At 39.2% G+C, this 22,859-nt stretch overlaps 1 protein-coding gene across 1 annotated transcript in view; it reads left to right on the top strand.

The window, feature by feature from the left end:
• LOC100358028 (uncharacterized) overlaps positions 1-3,989 on the top strand; it is a 46,566-nt gene extending 42,577 nt beyond the window's left edge. Inside the window, exon 6 of the mRNA XM_070058169.2 lies at positions 1,582-3,989. Coding sequence (XP_069914270.2) covers positions 1,582-3,389 — 1,808 coding nt within the window. The 3' untranslated portion in view covers positions 3,390-3,989. The remainder of the gene's footprint in view (positions 1-1,581) is intronic.
• The last annotated feature ends 18,870 nt before the right edge of the window (positions 3,990-22,859 follow it).

Genomic DNA, 22,859 nt, shown 5'->3' with positions numbered 1-22,859 from the left:
ATAAGAAATTCATAGGAGATTCAGGTTTTTGTGAAAATAGGATACACCTGAAGCTCCCAACATAAAGATCAAAAGTCTTCAGAACTGCAAATTACTAAGCAGGAACATGTGTACCAAGAATTGAGAGAATACCAGGACTTCTGATCTCAGAATGAGCTAGAAGACACTTTTTAGAAAGTTGAACACAGCCTGGGCTGCAGAACCAATTCTCTTAAACTGGTAGGGGAAGCATGCCTGGGATGTTTGTATTAAGACATTTTTGCTTTTGTTATGATTCTAATTAGCTGAAGAGATAATGTTTCCTTAATAATACAGGGAAAGCAATCATCGTAGAGTACAGGAAAGAAAAGATTTTTCATCCAACAAACCCCATAAGTGCCTAAAGCCATTTGCCTGGTAAGACTGAATATGAGATTAACCATAGATGTAGACTCTGTTCTTAAACTGTGACCCTGCTTAGGGACAAGAGTCTTTCTACACCTATAAGTAAATGATTCAATAAAATTGTCTCATCATCATGACTGAAAATCCAGTAGAGAAATGCAGAAATATTTTCGCTAAGTATTTCCATATTATGTAAAACACTGGGCTGGTGTTGTGACATAGTGGGAGAATCCACTGCACCCAATGCTGTCATCCCATATGGGTGGTAGTTCATGTCCTTACTGTCCTGTTTCTGATCCAGTTCCCTGATAATGGCCTGGGAAAAGCAGCAGAAGATGGCCCAAATGCTTGGGCCCCTGGAACCCATGTTGGAGACCTAGAAGAAGCTCCAGGTTCCTGGCCTTGGTGTGGCCCAGAGCTGGCCATTTCAGCTATCTGGAGAGAGAACCAGCAGATAGAGGATTTTTCTCGCTGTCTCTTCCTCTTTCTGTAACCCTGATTTTCAAATAAATCTTAAAACTGCCTTATTTAGTTATTTTATCTTTTTGCAAGACATGTTGATAGTGGAAGCAGAGAGATCTTCCATTCACTGGTTTATTCTTCAAATTTCTGCAGTAGTTAGAGCTGAGTTAGGCTGTAGCCAAAAGCCTGGATTTCCATCATGATCTCTAGTGTATGTCAGGAATGCAAGCACTTGAATTATCATGTGCTGCCTTCCAGCATACATTAGTAGGATATTGTTTTTGAGCAGAGTATCCAGGACTCAAACTGGCACTTTAATGGTTGCAGACATCCCAAGCAGTTGCTTTCCCACCTTACCATATAACCGCCCCCCCACACACAATGAAAAGAAACATTTAAATAGAAAATTAGGATTGAACATTGGGAAATCCATTGGTGTAATTTATTATAACATATCAAGGAGAGATACCATAGTGATCAAATATTTATTTATTTGATTTGAAAGGTGGAGTTACAGAGAGGCGGAGACAGAGAAATCTTCTATCTGCTGGTTCACTCCCCAAATGCCCTCAATAGCTAGAGCTGAGCCAATCCAAGGCCAGGAGCCAGGAGCTTCTTCCGTGTCTACCACGCTGTTAAAATCTTATGCCACTAGCTAGGCAGTTACACAAGTGGCCAAGAAGAAACACTTAGATATGGTTCATGGATTTGTTTTTTTTTATTCTTATATTTCAGTTGTCCAGAAAATGAGTGATCTGATTGAGTCCAACCAGGAAAGGCAAGACATAAATTTGGGACAAATTGCAAACAGAAAAAGCACTTCAACTCAGAAGAGACTCAAATTAAGAAAAACAGTTAATTTAAGCTCAAGCCATATTCCAAAACTAATTACAAAAAAGAGAAATTGTTCAGGAAGGAAAACTGAAACAAGCAGTGCATTTCAGAATATGCATTTCACTAGTGGGCTGGATGAGATGCAAGTACAAGAGAAATCTGATGGCTGTAATACACCCCGGACAGCCCTCTCACACTGGGAGCAACTTAGACAGCATCACAAGATTCAGACTGTGCAGAAGCCTTTTGAACAGAGTGGACAATGGAAAGGCTTCAGTAGAAGGAGGCTATTGTTTGCATGTGAAAAGGCTTATGGAGGAAAGATCTGTAGTAATTTAACTGTGATTGTAGGAAAAGCCACTCAGATAGAAAATAAAGCTATCCATAAAAATTCTAATGTCACTGAACAACAGCAATCACATATGGAAGAGAAACCATATGAATCTTTTGAAGAAATGCTCACTTACAAGTCAGATCTTAAAATAAGTCAGAGACCACATACAGGGAGAAAGCCCTATGAATATAAATGCCACCAGGAATCTTTCAATTGTAAATTATGCCTTACCATCCATCACAGAACTCAAGTATGGGAAAAATCCTGTGAGTACAACAAATGTGGAAAAGTCAGTTATCAAAAGTCAGACTTAGTTAGCCAGAAGTTGGGCCTCATTAAGCATCAGAAAATTCACACAAGGGAGAAAACCTATGAATGTGATGAATGCGGAAAAGCCTTTCACCTGAAGTCACACCTCATTAGACATCAGAGAATACACACAGGGAGAAAACCTTATGAGTGTGATGAATGCGGAAAAGCCTTTCGCCAGCAGCCACACCTCATTACCCATCAGAGAATACACACAGGGGGGAAACCTTATGAATGTGATGAATGTGGAAAAGCCTTTCGCCAGACATCAAACCTCATTACCCATCAGAGAATACACACAGGGTGGAAACCTTACAAATGTGATGAGTGTGGAAAAGCCTTTCGTCAGAAGTCAAGCCTCATCACACATCAGAGAATACACACAGGTGGAAAACCTTACGAATGTGATGAGTGTGGAGAAGCATTTCGTCAGAAGTCACATCTCATTACACATCAGAGAATGCACACAGGTGGAAAACGCTATGAATGTAATGATTGTGAAAAAACATTTTCCCGGAATTCAAGCCTCATTATACATCAGAGGATTCACACTGGGGAGAAACCTTATGAATGCAATGAATGTGAAAAAGCCTTTCACCGGAAGTCAGACCTGATTACGCATCAGAGGATTCACACAGGGGAGAAGCCTTATGAATGTAATAAATGTGGAAAAACCTTTTGTCATAAATCATACTTCATTAAACATCAGAGGATTCATATAGGCGATAAACCTTATGAATGCAATAAATGTGGAAAAGCCTTTCATCAGAAGTCAGACCTCTTTAAACATCAGCGGATTCACACAGGGGAGAAACCTTATGAATGTGTTAAATGTGGAAAAGCCTTTCACCGGAAGTCAGACCTTGTTACACATCACAGGATTCATACAGGGGAGAAACCTTATGAATGTAATACATGTGGAAAAGCCTTTTGCCATAAGTCATACCTCAGTACACATCAGAGGATTCATACAGGGGAAAAACCTTACAAATGTAATGAATGTGGAAAAACATTTTCCCAGAAGTCAAGCCTCAATAGGCATCATAGAATTCACACATACCATTGAATGCAATTAATGTTAGAAAACCTTTGGGCAAAAGTTAGATCTTAACAGACATTACAAGACATAAAGAGAAGAAAAATACCTATCAGCATAATGAATGCAAAAACTTGTTTTGCTAGAACTCTGACTTCAGCACAAATCAAAGACCTCACAGATGACAATGCCTGTGTATGTGGACAAACTTTCTACCGTAAATCTCTCACTGTCTATCAAAGAACTCAAAAAGAAAGACCTTATAAATGTAATGGAAGTGGAAACACCTTTAACTATAAATGCAAGCTTCAACAAGCATCAACAAAATTTTACTGAATAAAAACTGATAGCATAGGGTATGTGGGAAAATCCTTTCTGGAAGTCCCACATCAGCAGGGTTTAGGGAATTCACATGAGGGGGTAATCCTGTATGGCAGAGGTGTGCTGTTTTGTTTATTTTCTTCTCTTTGATACACAATCTACATTTTTTCCCTCCCTTTTTTGTAAGGCAACGAAAGTAAATGAATTCTGCTTTCACATATGAATTTTGTTAACAAATATTCAGTCTATAACATTCACTTATCTAAAATACCATCTGTATCAGTAATAAAGTTGTTGTTTGGTGTAGTAGCTTTTTTTTTTTTTTTGTCTGCTTATGATTTCTGCACAATATTCCAACCAGTGGTGTGGCCAGACACATGCCATCTAGATCATGTTCCATCCATAGTGCTGTACCCTCAGCACTGGATGATAATTATTTTATTCAGGTTAGAGATTTAATCTCAGGCGGCTCATGAGAATCACAGACTTGTCTGTGTGTATGTTTGAATTTACCCACACTGCTAGAGGTGTAATTTATAGGGTAAAGAGGAATGTGAGCAAAGTGCTCTAGTGGCCTAAAATCCAAGTCCTCTTCCTGAGATTAAGTCTCTGCCAGTGTTTACTTTTGCTTTGTTTCTTGTATTGCTTTTCTTCCACTTTGTTGTGGGTTATTCCTGTTTGAAATTGTACCCTGAATTTTTTTTTTATTTACCTGACACAGTTCTGACCCATTTTACTCCATTGAGCAATTTGGAAATGATATAGACAGGTAGCTAGTGATCACTAGGAATGGACTGTAAGCAACATCTGGATCACACCCAATGCACTACCCAAACTCTGCTCCTATGTACCCAAACCCTGCTGTTGTTTTGTCAGCTACAAATATGTGTGGCTGCATGCTCAGTACACCTAATACTTATAAGGCAGCTAAGCCTCACCTCTTAATATGTACCGGATGGCACATGTGAAAATGATGCTATGAAAGTTAACCATCTTCGTTGTAATACATCTAGTGATGACATTTTTTCAATGTTTTTAAAAACTGTACTACATGTAGTAGAGCGTTTTTAAATTGTCTATTGTAGCAAAAACATTTTTGTCATAAATCTGTTTTATCTCCTTTTTATTCTCTGACCACTTCTCTCCTCTCTCTCTTGACCCTGGCTCCCTCTTCTCTTCCCATCCTCACAACTAGTACTGATGTACATAGTAATTATGTTTTAGACTTTACAGAAACTTTCCTGTATTCTGTATATAAAAAAAAATACTTTTAAAAATGCTGCTCTGAGAGTTCTCATATTTCAAAAAAAGAAGCATGGATTGGGTTGTAATCAAGCCATGCCCCACTCACACTGTTTGAATATTCATTTAGGTACCAGCACAACCTCTTCCTATAAAAAGATAACTCCAAATCTTGTACATTGCAGCACTTGTTTTCTCCTGAGATTTTTCACACCATCTATCAGAGTATGTACTGTCCCTTTAAATGAATCTTGCTCCTCTGTTCCCCTTTATCTACCTCGATACCGTATGATATTATTATAGCTTTACATTGATTTTAATATTATTTTTTGTTCCTTTACCACCCTCCTAAGGTACCCCCTCAGTTTTATAAGTTAAATAAAAACAAGTTTAAGTGTTTACTTCTCTTACCCATCTAGAATGTGCTTTCAGGATTCTGATTGGATTTATAGTGAGATCTCAGTTTTTACCCACTCTGGATAGAGAGTTCACTCAGGCAGCATGGCTATTCCTAGATGATTGTGCTACAAATATGATGTTGGATCCATCATAGTTGCAATGACTGCTTTTCAAAATCCCTCCCTGAAGACAGTCCTGCAAGTCATTCTGTCTGTCCATTGCTACCCATTGACAACTGCTCGTTGGCCTTGGACCTGCCACCTGGGGATCATACAAGTGCCATTCATAACATGCAAACCTCTAATCCAAGATAAATATCTAAAGTCAGATAAATGCTTATGTGCATTTTATTGAAAAAATAGCCAAAGTAAGGGCAAAATAGTTGTACTTGTTCAAGAAGTGTTGACTTGAGGTCAAAGCACTGTTAGAGACAGAAGTACAATACTGATAAAGAATTCAAATCCTCCACCTTGCGGCGCCGGCACACCGGGTTCTAGTCCCAGTCGGGGCGCCGGATTCTGTCCCGGTTGCCCCTCTTCCAGGCCAGCTCTCTGCTGTGGCCAGGGAGTGCAGTGGAGGATGGCCCAAGTGCTTGGGCTCTGCACCCCATGGGAGACCAGGAAAAGCACCTGGCTCCTGGCTTCTGCCATCGGATCAGCGCGGTGCACCGGCCGCAGCGCGCTGGCCGTGGCGGCCATTGGAGGGTGAACCAACAGCAAAGGAAGACCTTTCTCTCTCTCTCTCTCTCACTGTCCACTCTGCCTGTCAAAAAAAAAAAAAAAAAAGCAATCTGTCAGGGTGATGTAACAATTTAAATGTCTGCACTCCTCCCAATTCAGTCTTACTATATATAATGTAAAAATTAAGCAGTATAAAGGAGCAAATAGTAGGAGATATAGTCACCTCTTTTGGGTTTGGAATGTGAAGGAGGAATAGAAATAGAGGTAAAACAAAAAGGAATAAATGCACATGGAAGCCTCTGAGTTATTAGTAGCCTTCAAAACAAAATGCCCTAAATATTACTTTTCATTAATGTTTTCCACCAAACCAGAAAAATAACCAAGTAACATTGCCCAGTGCAGGAGAAATTGAATTTGGGGAGCTTGCCAAAACCTAGCTCCTGCAATCACAAAAGAGTTTCAGGACCATCCAGTCTGCAGACTTATTGCTGTTCCATCCCTGTAGCTGCTTTCCAACACAGGAGCCTTCTACATGCTGTGGTAACTCCACTACTTGCCATGTCGCAAACTCCAAAGAGTATTATCAATTGATGAAAGAAGTGTGCATTTGAGTATAGCTGGGAACTTGCTCACAGAGAGGGAGGTCACTGTACATCCTTTTTGTGGTTCCAAGTTATTGAGGCTGCAAGTATCAGGAATGAGACCACAAAAATTGGATTATATGTGAGGACAGGGCAGGTGTCTCAGATCGTGTCTAGGCTGTATGGTCTATATCCTGATACAGAACAGTTACAACTCCTGGATGCATGGGCAACCCAGCTGAGTATTTTCTACCTGCTGTGATGTGTACAGCTGCTTATGGTGCTGGACTAGAGTTCTGGGATACACAAGCAACTTTTGTGTGGACCCTCTGTGATAGAAGATGGAAGGGATTTTGCTGGCATCAAAGTTGTGTGCTGGATATGAGTAGCCTGGTCATTTGTCCCTGACCTAGGTTTCAAACTTTCCAGCACCCATGAGACTCAAACAGTCTCACTTTCCACTTGCAAGAACAGCATATATAGTTTTGTAAAATTTTGTTTTAAATCTTTGTTGGGGCCGGCGCCATGGCTCAATTGGTTAATCCTCTGCCTGCGGCACTGGCATCACATATGGGCACCAGGTTCTAGTCCTGGTTGCTCCTCTTCCAATCTAGTTCTCTGCTGTGACCCAGGAAGGCAGTGGAGGATGGCCCCAGTGCTTGGACCCCTGCACCCATATGTGAGGCCAGGAGGAAGCACCTGGCTCCTAGCTTTGGATCGGCACAGTTCCAGCTGTAGCAGCCATTTGGGGGGTGAACCAACAGAAGGAAGACCTTTCTGTCTCTCTCACTGTATATAGCTCTACCTGTAAAAAATATATATATATAAAATCTTTGTCAAACCACTTGTTTTTTATTTAATAGAAAACTTTTATTTAATAAAATTTTTAAAAAGTACATCCTTTGGATTATAGCAGTTCTTCTCTCCATAGCCACCCTCCCACCTACAAAATATCCCATCTCCTACTCTCTCACCCATCCCAGTCTTCATTAAGATTCATTTTTAATTATCTTTATATATAGAATATCAACTCTATACTGAGTAAAGATTTCAACAGTTTGCACCCACACAGACACACAAAGAATAAAGTACTGTTTGAAGATTAGATTTATCAGTAATTCTCATAGTACAACACATTAAGGACAGAGATCCTACATGGGGAGCAGGTGCTCAGTGACTCCTGTTGTTGATTTAACAGTTGACACTCTTATTTATGACGTCAGTAATCACCCGAGGCTCTTGTCATGAGCTGCCAAGGCTATGGAAGCCTCTTGAGTTCACAAACTCTGACCTTATTTAGACAAGGCAATAATCAAAGTGGAAGTTCTCTCCTCCCTTCAGAGAAAGGGGTACCTTCTTCTTTGATGGCCCCTTCTTTCCACTGGGATCTCACTCAGAGGTCTTTCATTTAGGTCATTTTTTTTTTTTTTTTTTTTTTTTTGCCACAATGTCTTGGCTTTCCTTGCCTGAAATACTCTCATGAGCTTTTAAGCCAGATTCAAATGAATGCCTTAAGGGTTGATTCTGAGGCCAAAGTGCTGTTTAGGGCATTTGTCATACTATGAGACTGCTGTGTATCCCACTTTCCATGTAAGATCATTCCCTCCTTTTTAATTCTATAAATTATTATTAGCAGACACTGGTCTTATTTATGTGATCCCATTGACACTTAATTGTATCTTTATGATCAGTTATGAACTTAAATCGATCACTTTAACTAGTAACGTAGCATTAGTACCTGCCAACTTAATGGAATTTTGATTAACATGGCAAGTTTTTAGCTTTATCCTTAGGGGTAAGACTGAGGAAGTGTGTGCAAACTGTACATCGCCCTCTCTTATTTCCACTCTTATTTTAACAGGGATCAATTTTCAGTTGGGTTTAAATACCTAAGAATAAGTCTGTGTTAATTAAAGAGTTCAACCAATGGTGTTAAGTAGAAAAAGAAATAAAAAGAATAAAATAGTAAGTTGTTCCTTGACTGTCAGGACAAGGGTTGATCAAGTCATTGCTTCTCATAGTGTCAGTTTCACTTCTACAGGTTTCCTTTTAGGTGCTCAGTTGTCACAGACCAGGTGAACACATATTTGTCCCTTTGGCATTGGCTTATTTCACTCAGCATGATGTTTTCCAGATTCCTCCATTTTGTTCAAATGACCAGATTTCATTTTTTTTTTTACCACTGTGTAGTATTCTATAGAGAACATATCCCATAATTTCTTCATCCAGTCTTCTGTTGATGGGTATTTAGGTTGATTCCATGTCTTAGCTATTGTCAATTGAGCTGCAATAAACATTGAGTACAGACAGCTCTTTTATTTGCTGGTTGAATTTCCCTTGGGTAAATCCTGAGGAATGGAATGGCTAGGTCATGTGGTAGGGCTATATTCAGGTTTCTGAGGTTTTTCCAAAATGTCTTCCATAGTGGCTTTACAAGTTTGCATTCTCACCAACAGTGGATTAGTGTTCTTTTTTCCCCACATCCTCGCCAGCATCTGTTGTTAGTTGATATCTATATGTAAGCCATTCTAACCGGGGTGAGGTGAAACCTCATTGTGGTTTTGATTTGCATTTCCATGATGGCTAGTGATCCTGAACATTTTTTCATGTGTAGGGTGGCCGTTTAGATTTCCTCTTTTGAAAATTGTCTGTTTTTAGGTCATTGGCCCATCTCTTAAGTGGGTTGTTTGTTTTGTTGTTGTGGAGTTTCTTGATCTCTGTAGATTCTGGTTATTAATCCTTTATTTGTTGTGTAGTTTTCAAATGTTCCATTCTGTCAGTTGCCTCTTCACTTTTCTGTTTCTTTTGTTGTACAGAAACTTCTCAATTTGATGTAATCCCATTTGTTAATTTGACTTTGTATGCCTCTGGGATATTTTCCAAGAAGTCTTTGTCTGTGTCTATATCTTGCAGGTTTTCTCCTATGTTCTCTAATAATTTGATGGTGTCAGGTCATAGATTTAAATATTTAATCCACGTTGAGTGGATTTTTGTGAAAGGTATAAGGTCAGGATCTTGCTTCATAGTTCTGCATGTGAAAATCCAGTTTTCCCAGCACCATTTGTTGAACAGACTGTCCTTGCTCCAGGAATTGGTTTTAGCTCCTTGATCAAATATAAGTTGACTGTAGATGTTTGGATTGATTTCTGGTGTTTCTGTTCTGTTCCATTGGTCTATCCATCTGTTTTCATACCTGTACAAATGCTGTTTTGATTATAACTGCCCTGTAGTATGTCTTGAAATCTGGTATTGTGATGTCTCTGGTTCTGTTTTTGTTGCCCAAGACTGCTTTAGCTATTTCAGGTCTCCTGTGCCTCCATATGAGTTTCAGCATAATTTTTTTCCAAATATGAGAAGAATGTCTTTGGCATTTTGATTGCTATTGAATTGAATCTATAAATTGCTTTTGGAAAGATGGACATTTTGATGATATTGATTCTCTCAATTCATAAACATGGAAGATTTTTCCATTTTTTGGTAACCACTTCTATTTCATTTTTTAAAGTCTGTAATTCTCATCCTGAAGATCTTTGATATCCTTGGTTAAGTCTATTCCAAGGTATTTAATTGTTTTTGTGGCTATTGTGAATGGGATTGATCTTAGAAGTTCTTTCTCAGCCATGGCATTGCCTGTGTATACAAAGGCTCTTGATCTTTGTGCATTGATTTTATAACCTGCTACTTCACCAAACTCTTCTATGAGTTCCAATAGTCTCTTAATAGTGTTCTTTGGATCCCCTAAAGAAAGAATTTTAATATCTGCAAAGAGGGATAGTTTGATTTCTTCCTTCCCAATTTGTCTCCCTTGGTTTCTTTTTCTAGAAATGACTAATGGCTCTGGATAAATGGCTAAATGGCTCAGAGCTATTGGCTCTGGCTAAAATCTCCAGTACCATATTGAATAGCAATGGTGAGAGTGAGCATCACTGTTTGGTACCAGATCTCAATGGAATGGGTCCAACTTTTCCCCATTCCATATGATGATTGCCGTGGGTTTGTCATAAATTGCCTTGACTGTGTTGAGGAATGTTCTTTCTATACCAAATTTCCTTAGAATTCTCATCATGAAAGGGTGTTAGATTTATCAGATACCCAAGCTTGTGGCATCTCCCACCAGGACTATTCAAAGTCTCAACCACACTGTGCATTTTCCCACACACCCTCATTTTTATTTTTCACAGTCCCAGTTCAGAATCTCCACACAGTCACTAGGTCTTATCCTTCTATTACTTCCCACCAAGGTCATGTTTCTCTGCTCGGCTGATTGCTGGGCACAGACATGAGCTGGCACAGCTGTTACATATGTCCAAAATGGCACCTGTTGTTTCAGCTTGAACACCTTTGTAAGATGATTGGAGAGAGAGAATTGTGTCCATACCGTTACTTTTATTTTTTTCTCTCCTCTAGTTAGGCTGGTGTACTTTCTCCCACAGGGCTTCAAGCCTCATTCCCTCTAGGCTTTTTCTGCTGCTTTTCTGCCAGTGTCTCGGGCTACTGCAGTCTCATCTCACCTCACTTTCCAGCACTGGTGTGGAGGCTCTCGGCAGCTGGAGTCCGGAGCCATGGGCACCCACGCCCTCCACCTAGGTCCACCATGTCCTTGTGTTTTTTTTTTTAAAGATTTATTTTATTGTATTTGAATGACAGAGTTACAGAGAGAGGTAGAGACACACAGAGAGGTCTTCCATCCACTGGTTCACTCCCCATATGGCCACAATAGCTGGAGCTGTGCTGATCTGAAGCCAGGAGCCAGGAGCTTCTTCCAGGTCTCCCATGTAGGTGCAGGGGCCCAAGGACTTGGGCCATTTTCTACTGCTTTCCCAGGCCACAGCAGAGAGCTGGATCAGAAGAGGAGCAGCTAGGTCTAGAACTGGCACCCATATGGGATGCTGACGCTTCAGGCCAGGGCTTTAACCCACTGCACCACAGTTCCTGCCTCTCACTGTGTCCTAATTATGGAAGAGTTTCCACTGCTGCTTTTTCCCTAACTCTTCCCTGAGACTATACTATCCCCACTTTTATTAAACTATCTTCTCTTGGACTAGATCAGTAAGCTCCCTCGCTATCCTGCTATCCCACTTTAACACTTAATATGATCACTTCAATACTTAAGATGACATTTTATCACCCAGTTTAATAAGATTTGGGGTCCCATGGCAAGTTTTTAAACTCCAGCCTTAGAAGTTAGTCCTTAGGAATGTATGCAGAAACACACAGCTTTACAGTTACAAAACTTTTCTCCTTCCTCTCTTATTCCCACTCTTATTTCTTACTGAAATCTATCCTCAATTGATTTTATTCACATATGATTAACTCTGTTAAGTAGAGTTTAACAAGTAGTATGAAGAGAAAAAAAATTAAAAATACAAAACCCTGTTCCTCCACAGTTGTTCTTTTTTTGCCTTTGATAATATCCACTGTAACTCAAAGGATGTTGGGTACATTTATACCTTTAGTTGGCATTTCTCTGAATATTAATGGTGTTGAGCATTCCTTAATGTTCCTGTTGGACATTTGTACATAATTCCTTGACAAATATTTCTGTAAATATATTAAACATTTTAATTGATACAACTTCCACATTTTAAGAGAGCCTGCATACATTTCACAATGATTTCTCTGTAAATTTAGGGGCATTTCAATAACCCCCCTGTTGGGCTCATACCATACAACTGTCAGCTCATGCAGCACATGAGCTGGCCCACTGCCCACTGCCATCCTAGATTGATCATAACATTTGAGGGGCTTCTGGAATCATCTGCATTTCTGGAAGCACACTTAGACCTCTAGCAGAGCACCCAACTCTGACAAAGCGATCATTGAAAATATAGTTCATGGTATCTTTTCCCCGGCTTCAGACCCGAGGATCCAGTGCCAGCTAAGGGTGGGTCTCTGATTCACCTCTGACTCATCAGGATATGCCCACTTGAGATATATTGATTTTCTTGCTACTAAATCATGGAGGACACTGCTCACCAGGGCTTGATTAGGCCTTAAGGGCCCAACTTTTCCTCTGACACCAACCTTCAGGGGTGCAGAATCCATTCAAAGTCTGGGAGCAGCATCAGGAGAGCTGCGAGCCCTGGAATTTCTGAACAGAGGGTAAGAGTGGCCATAATGATCCATGCCAAGAAGGAACCAAGAAAATCCCTACCCATTTTCTGTGCTGGCAATGTCATAGGAGGGAAAGATGGCTACACCTCTCCAGTAGAAACAAGAAGAATTATTTGTATATTTCTTGGGTATTGAACCCAACTGCAAGAAAGCCAGATGTGGTTCATTGGAATTGGTTTCTATCCCTGTGCTAACCATGAAGAATTCTGATTAATTCTTGGCTTAAAAAACTCACATTTGAAGGAAATGTTATAAGAATGGAGAAATTTAAATGTGGACAGAATGTTGATATAATTATCTCTTTATTTTTACTTTTAATTCTGCTAATAATATTGTAGCCATAGAATTCATATCTACTTATGACAGATGCTTTCTGCATGGTGAAAAATCACAATGACTACTTAAGAAACTTAAAAAAGAAACTAATGTTTTTATGTCCAGGCATGGCTAACCCTGTAAAAATATACTTACTCTCATCTATCAAAATAATTCGTAAGTCATGCATATTTCATATTCTACTAGTTGGGGAAACTATTCTAGCACATATATTGGGATAAAATACCCAGTTCCTAGGGTAGGTACCTTCCAAAATCATTGTACACATATAGAAGTTCCACTGTGTGGTAATTATTACCTAATCACTTGTGAAATTACCTATCCATCTATATGTCCATCTAACTATGTAACAATCTTCACCTGCTGTTTTCAGAGCTGGGCCTCAACTTTCTCTTCAGCTTTCTGTTTTCTACTACAAACTAGGCAAGAAGTTCAACATGAGGGTTTCATATAACTTCCACTGCTATTGCTGCTCCTCTCCAAATGGGGCTGGGTATCACTCTACTGTCAGAGTTAAAGTGGGCTTAAATGAGTGTATGATGGCTATAATGGCTCTTGGCTCACATCTATCCTTGTTTTTATTCTGTGCCTAAGATATGATTTGCCCCATTCAAATTCCTGTGTCTTCTCTGATCCTGTCATTGTTCTTCAGTGACTTTATTCTGTAAATCAGGAAATTCAGTCTTCATCTTTTAAGCCCAGGTACATCCACCTCAGACCTCAGATCTCAGACCTCAGATCTCAGACCAATTGTATACTAAAAACATAAGTCTGAAAGTCCTTTTATTTGATATAGAAAATAAACTTGTAGGAATCAAAGAGCAACCATGATACTATGGAGCTGTGGGTCCTCATGCTTTCCCAGGAATGATTTCTCTTGCACTGATGGTCACACACCTTTTGCAGCAGGAACTGTTCCTACTGGGGTTGGAGAAGTGGATTCCATGGGAGTTCTTAGAAGAGAAATAAATACAGAGAAAGCCACATAGATTTACTTACTGTTGGATGACCTATATCAACTCACTTCCTTTCTCTGAATCTTAGCAAAACCTTACGTGAAAAATTGTAGTTATTTTGAGCACTGACTTAGTGACAATTTCTAATATTTAATTTGTATTTAATGCAGATGAACAATCTTTGTGGTAAATACAAAGGGAGTGAAAGCCAGGGAATGAGATTGATCAGTTCCAAATTTCACCAGAATTAAGACTTGAAGTCAGTATTTTCTGATTAATCATTAATAAACATATTTTGTCATGTACATGTGGTATTTGATCATGTTTTGTTTTTTAAAGATTTTTTAAAAATTTTATTTGTTATATATGTTTCATGTATTTCATGTATACAGATTTAGGAACATAGTGATAATTCCAACTTCCCACTCATGCTCCAACCGTTCTTTATCCTCCTTCTCCCATTCCCACTCTTAATTTTCACAAAGATCTGCTTTCAGTTTGCTTAATGAACAGGATCGAAAATGAATCTTGATGTGAACGGAAGGGGAGAGGGAGTGGGAGAGGGGAGGGTTGCGGGTTGGAGGGACATTATGGGGGAGAAGCCATTGTAATCCATATTCTGTACTTTGGAAATTTATATTCATTAAATAAAAGTTAAAAAAAAAGATTAACCCTACATGAAGTAAAAGAGTGCAACAAATATTATGAAAACAAAACAAACTACTGTTCCTCAACCGAAGATTTAAGGGCTGTAAAGAATCCTCTAATTCCATAATTTCCATTTCACTCCAATACATTACATTTTAGGTACTCTGTTAATTACCCTTGATCAGGAAAAACATATGACATCTGGTTTTTTGAGATTGGCTTATTTCTTTTTTAAAAAAATTTTTAATTACTTATTTGAGAGGCAGAGTACAGAGAGAAGGAGAGACAAACAGAAAGTTCTTCTATCCACTGGTTTACTCCCATAACAGACACAATGGCTGGACCTGGGCCCATCTGAAGCCTGGAGTGAGGCACTTCTTCTGGGTCTCCCATTGGGTGCAGGGGTTCAAGCACTTGGAACATCTTCCATTGCTTTCCCAGGTCATAAGCAAAGAGCTGGATTAGAAGAGGAGCACTCAGGACAGGAACCAAGACCCATATGGAATGCTGGCTCCTCCGGCAAGTCTTATCCCACTCAGCCACAGTGTCAGGCCCCAGGACTGGCTTATTTCACTAAGTATAATGATTCTCTGTTGCATCCATTTTGTTGCAAAAGATAGGATTTCTTTTCTTTTCTTTTCTTTTCTTTCTTTTTTTTTTTTTTTACAGCTGAATAGGACTCCAAAGTGTAACTATAGCATAATTTCTTTATCCAGTCTTCAATTGATGGACATCTGGGTTGATTGATATCTTAGCTATTGTGAATTGAGCTGGTAGATCTATATTCAGATTCCTGAAGTATCTCCATATTATCTTCCACAGTGGCTGCACCAGCACCAGTTTACATTCCAATCAACAATGGATTCTGGTACCTTTTTTCCTACATCCTCACCATTATTTGTTGTTTGTTGATTTCTGTATGACAGCCATTCTAACTGGAGTGAAGTGAAATCTGATTGTGTTTTTGATTTGCATTTTCCTGATGGCTAGTGATCCTGGGCATTTTTTCAGGTGTCTGTTGGCCATTTGAATTTTCTGTCTTAAAAAAATGCCTTTGCCCATTTCTTATCTGGATTGTTTGTTTTGTTGTTGTTAAGTTTCTTGAGCTCTTTATAGATTCTGGATATTAACCCTTTATCAGTTGCATAGTTTGCAAATATTTTCTCTCTTTCCATTGGTTGTCTCTTCATTATGCTCAGGGTTGTTTTGCAGTGCAAAAGCTTCTCAGCTTGATGTAATCCCATTTGTCAATTTTGGCTTTGAATACCTGTGCCTCTGGGGTCTTTTTCAAGAAGTGTTTCTCTATGCCAATGCCTTGCAGATCTTCCCCAATATTCTCCTGTAATTTGATGGTGTCAGGTCATTGATGGAGATCTTTGACCCATTTTAAGTGAGTTTTTATCTGAAGTCTAAGGTAAGAACCTAGTTTCATATCTCTGCATGCAGAGATCCAGTTTTCCCAGTACCATTTGTTGAAGAGAACAAGGGAGTGATTTTAGTTACTCTGTCAAAAAAAAGTTGTAGATGTGTGGATTGATTTCTCGAGTTTCTGTTCTATTCCATTGGATTTGATTGCCTTTGTTTCTAGGGTCTTTTCCAAGAAGTCTTTGCCTATGCCAGTGTCTTACAGAGTTATTTATTTATTGGAAAATCAGAGTTACACAGAGCGAGGAAGAGAATGAGGAGAGAGGGGAGAAAGAGAGAGATAACCTCCATCTGCTGTTAACTCTTCAAATGGTCACAATGGCTGGGGCTGTGCCAGTTCTGAGCCAGGTTTCAAAACTTCTTCTGAATTTCCCACTTGGTTGCAGGGGACCAAGTACTTGGGTCAATTTCTGCTGCTTCCCTATGCACATAGCAGGGAGCTGGATTGAAAGTGTAACAACCACATCTTGAACTGACCCCCATATGGGATGCCAGCATCACAGATGAGCTTGTAGCCACTTTGCCACAATGCCTGTCCCAAACCCATCTCATTTTTAACTTACAATACTCCTCAGTGATTTTCCCCTTTACATGGCTGATCTATATATTAATAAATTTTGATAAGAAAAGTTATTTCTAAAGAAGTTTATTGAGTGTTTCTATATTACTTCAATTGGAACAAAAGAAAGAGAATTGTGAGCACCTTTGGGGATCATTATTTTTCCAAAGTTTCTCTTACATAACAAGTTTCTTGGCAGCCTTTAACTTAATCTAATCATTTCTTGAAAGGGTCTGTGGCAAGATCCCATTCAATCAATATTATTGCTGCAGCAAAAGCGTCAACCTGATCTCCATGTGCAGAAATATGAATCAAGACCCTTACCTTACACTCTATACAAAAATCAACTCAAAATAGATCAAGGGTTTAAATCTAGCACCTTAAAATGTCAACTTACTAGATGGGAACATTGGGGAAACTCTGGAAGACATTAGCATAGGCAAAGTCTTAAAACAGCTCTCTGACTTGGGTTGCTGGTTGGCATTATTAATTTTAGTAGGGGAAAATAACATGTATTTATTGTGTAAGAGAGCTAGCAAAATAAATAGCAGGACAGATAAATGGTTGAAGTGAGCTGATGTATCTACTTCAGTAGAGGAAGGGGTGCAGGGAGTGTTGCACTGGAAGAACAAAAGTTTGCTAAGAAAGGCATATGGCTTTTCAGGAGAACAAATGAGATGTGAGCCAGTTTTTGAGAATGTTCTTTTATGCAGATGACTGCTCCTTTCTTCACAGTCTCTCCCTGTGGAGAGGGTATTTCTGATAGCTTTATTCTTGGTCTTCTTCCCAGTAGTAGCCATCTTGAAGCTGGAATGTATGCCTATCTTATTTCCTGGAAGTTCCTGCCTTTTGTCTGATTAGGGAAGCTCCCAGAAGGTTTTTTTGTGCAACTATTGAATCGCATATATATTTAGATTAAGGTATTTTCGATGCCAGCTCTGATGTTCTGAGTGGGTTCTCAATGAACTGTGGTCCCTGGCAGTTTGCTTCATAGAGGACCTTCCATCCACACTCACGGGATTCCTTAATGACCCTAAGGATGGTTTTCAAGCTGTTTCACAGTGCAAGCAATGTCCTCATTGAACAGAGTTCTCATTTCTGTTGTTATGATAACAAAAATAAGAAAACATCACTATAGAAATTATGTTGTTCAGATTTTACTGGGCAGTTATTAAAGGCTTCTGAATACAAAAATAACTAGCAAAGTAGTGTTTATCTGAGAGCAGTTAAAGTATGGATTAGAAAACTAAAAGTGTGGATTAGAAGACTCAGATATTTGACAATGAGAATTCATAACAATAATAATAACTGAATATGAAGGTACTTCAAAGAACTTTATGGAAAATAGAATTAAAGTAAGTTTATTTTGGTGCAAAAACATTTTGAAATCTATGAATTATTTTTTCATAATACACATTTTCCAAGAACTTTCTGAAGACCCCTCTATGCATGGATTTTGCAATCACTTTGTACCAAAATGAACTTATCTTTTGATTACTTTTTTTATTAAAAAGCTTTTATTTATTTAAGGTATATAAACATCATGCATTTCACATATACAAATTTATTAACATGGTGATTCTTCCCATCCTGCCCTCCCTCCCACCCACACTCCTACTCTTCTTTCTCTTCCCTATTGTTTTCCATTCTTATTTTGTACTAAGATCTATTATTAATTAACTTTATATGCATAATATTCACCCTACACAAAGAGTTCAACAAGTAGTATGAAAAAAAGAAAAAAAAAACTGTTCCTCAGAAGTCAAAGCAAGGGCTGCTCAAAGTCATTGCATCTCCAAATGTCAATTTCACTTCTAAAGCCACGATTAACTTTTAAAAGGACATTTCTGGGAACAGACAATGACCTCTTAGATAAAGAACAAAGTACTGGGTAAAGCTGCTCCAGAAGCTGAGAAGAAGCAAGTATCACTGAAGTCAAGCTGACTTGTGTATAAGATTCATAGCTCTGGGTATGTGTGTACTGGTTCTTGTCCTGGCTGCCACTTCTTTTTTTTTTTTAATAGAAAATTTTTATTTAAAATATAAATTTTGAAAATACAACTTTTGGATTATAGCAGTTCTTCCCCCCATAACCACCGTCCCTCCTGCAAAGCATCCCATCTCCTACTCCCTCTCCCATCCCATTCTTCATTAAGATTCATTTTTAATTATCTTTATATATAGAAGATCAACTCTATACTGAGTAAAGATTTCAACAGTTTGCAGACACACAAAGTATGAAGTACTATTTGAAGATTAGTTTTACCGTTAGTTCTCATAGTACAACACATTAAGGACAGAGGTCTTACATGGGGAGCAGTGCACAGTGACTCCTCTTGTTGATTTAACAGTTGACACTCTTATTTATGACGTCAGTAATCACCCTAGGCTCTTGTCATGAGCTGCCAAGGCTGTGGAAGCCTCTTGAGTTCACTAACTCTGACCTTATTTAGACAAGGCCATAATCAAAGTGGAAGTTCTCCCCTCCCTTCAGAAAGAGGTACCTCATTTTTGATGGCCCCTATGGCTGCCACTTTTGATTCAGCTCACTGTTAAAGTGCCTTGGAAAGCAGTAGAAGATGGCCCAAATACTTGGGCCCCTGTACCCATGCTAAAGACCCAGAAGAAGCTCCTGGCTCCTGTATTTGGCCTGGCTCAATCCTGGCCATTATAGCCATTTGGGGAATGAACTAGTGGAGGTAAGACTTCTCCTCTCTATCTCTCCCTCTCTCTCTAACTTTGCCTTTCAAATAAATGAATAAATAAATCTCAAAAAAATAAATAAATCTTAAATAATAACTTATTTGTCAACATTTATGAAAATGAGAACTGTTCTGCTTCTTAAAAGAAACATCCAGGACAGACCATGGACGCCCCCCTCCTCAGCCATCTGAAAGCAGACATATCCCCAAGTTACCTTTATGCTGTGGAAGTGCATCCTCAGGTCAGTTCTAAGAGAAACAGGCTTTTATCAACATGAATGCAGAGGCACTGTCATTGGCCTGAACATGGTTCACATTCCTCCAAAGGCTACCTCATATAGCACAGGTTGCACAGAGCTCATTATTTAGTGGTTCCTGGAAGCCGCCTGCTGGACATTTGATGGAATCACTGGAAATGTTATTCATAAAATGCCATGATTGTGTGTGTGTGTTTTAGAATTTATTTATTTGTTTAAAATGCAGAATTACAGAAAGGCAGAAAGAGAGAGAGAGAGAGAAAGGTCTTCCATCTGCTGGTTCACTCTGTGGATGGCCACAATGGCTGGAGCTGTGCCTAACTGGAACCAGGAGTTTCTTCCAGATCTCCCACTTGGGTGCAGGGGCCCTCGGACTTGGGCCATCTTCTACTGCCTTTCCAGGCCATAGCAGAGAGCTGGATTGGAAGTGGAGCAGGCGGGACTTGAACCAGTTCCCATATGGGAGATCGACACTGCAGAGGGCAGCTTCACACTCTATGCCACAGTGCTGGCCCCACAGCTTGTGTTTTAATTACAGTAGATGGAGGAAACATGAAGCAATGTACAGTGCCAGCACACAAAGTTCTATGAGTTTCTCTAAGCTAACAATGAAGAGTTAGAATTTTAATGTTAAATGCCTTCAATACCATTCTAAATAAAAATTGTAAATCCAGCAAAATATGCCCTAAAGCATGTCAGGAAAGCTATGAAGCAGTGTGGAAAGAAATTAAACAAAATTAGATGAATGAATGGATACTAATGTTTTAGGTCCTGTAAACTGAGTAATAGATGTCAATTTTTTCTTCTCAACTTAATATATAGGGCAATCCCAACCAAATTTCCATTCAGCTATTTTATAAAAATTTACAAATGGCTTACAGTCCTACAGCACCCTACACAATCATGAATAACAAATTTGAAATTGTCACAGTTTTCCATTTTGATATTTATCTATTAAGCTTCAGTAATTTAAAGAGTGAGCTTGAGCAATGAATAGATGCATTAATAATAGAAGAGAAGACAAAATCCACAGATAATAGATACATGCAAATGAAGTCAACTCTTCTCTTTCAAAGGAACAAAAGCAATGCTGTAGAAAAGAGATAGTCTCTAACAAACAGTGACAATACAATTGGAAAATTGTGAAGAAAAGAACAAAGGAGAGTTTCAGCTTGTATGCAAATTTAGTCATTTTGAAGCTTATATGAAGTATCTATTGTATGAAGATACATCTGCTTGTGAAATGTGACAGTCTTATTTCTAAAGAAGCTTCAATCCATCGGCATCATGGCTCGCTTGGTTAATCCCCCGCCTGTGGTGCCAGCACCCCATATGGGCAGCAGGTTCTAGTCCCGGTTGCACCTCTTCCAGTCCAGCTCTCTGCTGTGGCCTGGGAAGGCAGTGGAGGATGACCCAAGTGCTTGGGCTCCTGCACCCGCATGGGAGACCAGGAGGAAGCACCTGGCTCCTGGCTTCAGATCGGTGCAGCGCCAGCCGTGGCGGCCATTTGAGGAGTGAACCAACAGAAGGAAGACCTTTCTCTCTGTCTCCCTCTCTTACTGTCTATGACTCTACCTGTAAAAATAAAAAAAAAAAACTAAAAAAAAGAAGCTTCAATCCAAAACAACTTTATAAAATAAAGTGCATCCAAAAGCACAGGAACTGATTTTGTGTGGAAGCTATACAGGTATCCACAAAACTTTCTTAAATCATACAAAGAACTCATACCCACTCTAAAAATTAGCTCTTTCCCATAGTCTCTACACCACTCCAAGCAGATGAATCCCAATACCTCTCATGGAGAGAACACACACACACACTGTATATATATATATATATATATATATATATATATATATGTATGTATCAGAATGTCTATAAAACTCTGCCATTCAAAGTACTAAAATACAATCTGACAAACACAAAAAGATGAGCCCTGAAGTTTTCTATTATAAAATGCCCACGCTTACCATCTACAGTCTGTTTACAAAGACACAAATCCTATAGTAAGGATATGTCATCTCCAAAGCTATGTAGGATGCAGAAGTCCACCTAAATCTAAGATGCCCTTTCAAAGTTGGGCATCTGGTCAAAACATATACAATATCCCAGGTCAATGGAGTACAGAAACTCCATGCTATATATCTTCAAAATGACCTCTAAGTCAAATAGACAAACCCATCAATACACTCAAAAATATACACATTGTCAAGGCCAGAGTTGTGGTGTAGTGAGTAAAACTTCCACCTGTGTTGCTGGCATCTCATATGGTTGCCAGTTTGAGTCTCAGCTGATCTACTTCCTATCCAGCTCCCTGTTAATGTCCTGGAAAAAGCAGAAGATGGTTCAAGTTCTTGGGCCCAAGTCACCCATGTGGGTGATCTGGAAGAAGCTCTTGGCTCCTGGTTTTAGCCTGGCCCAGCTCAGGCCAATGCAGCCTTCTGGGGAGTGAACCAGTGGATGGGAAATTCTCTCTCTCTCTCTCTCTCTCTCTCTCTCTCTCTTTCTCTCTCCCCCTCTCTCTCCCTCTCCCTCTCCATCTCTCCTTCCCTTTCTCTATAACTCTTTCAAACAAATAAACTTTTAAAAATAAAATAAAAAATATACACACTGTCAAAATTCACATATCCAGCATCTTTTATTATATACTGCTCCTTCCTCAGACCCAAGAAACCTGATGCTTCTTCAAAACCCTTCCACTCACCAGTGCCTGCCTTGGATATCCACAACACCAGCAAGGCATGTTCCCAACATGTGAGAAGCTCATCACACTAGTGCACCTCTTGAGAGATAGCTAGGGACCTGTGTAACAGGAACCTCAATAAACACATTGAGTCATGGGAACAGCCCAGATCCTTACTATAGTTACCACCACATACAGTGAATAATGGCATGTAGAGAATGTACTATAAAATCCAAACAGTACTACAGATAAGGCACTTCACCAAACCGATATCCATGGACAAATCTCCAGGAATAAAGTCTTCAATCAACCAAAGCCACCCTTCAGAAATGATAGAAACAAGGCATCTCCCAGAGGAGCAAAAAAATCCAATGTAGAAACAGAAGGAACATGAACAAGGAAGGCAATAGGACTCCAGAAAAGGAACATAATATTGCACTGAGAAGAAAAGGAGATTAATGAAATGCCTGAAAAATCTCAAAATAATAATTATAAGGATACTAAAAATAGAGAAACAACTAAATAAAATTGGGAATTGGCATGGATGAGAAATTCAGCAAAGGGATACAATATTGAAAAACAACCAAGCACAAATAT

Source organism: Oryctolagus cuniculus, chromosome 15 (assembly GCF_051225735.1).
Source record: "Oryctolagus cuniculus isolate XC-2025 breed Fujian yellow rabbit chromosome 15, ASM5122573v1, whole genome shotgun sequence".
Lineage (NCBI taxonomy): Eukaryota > Metazoa > Chordata > Mammalia > Lagomorpha > Leporidae > Oryctolagus > Oryctolagus cuniculus.
This window is presented reverse-complemented; position numbering and strand designations above follow the sequence as displayed.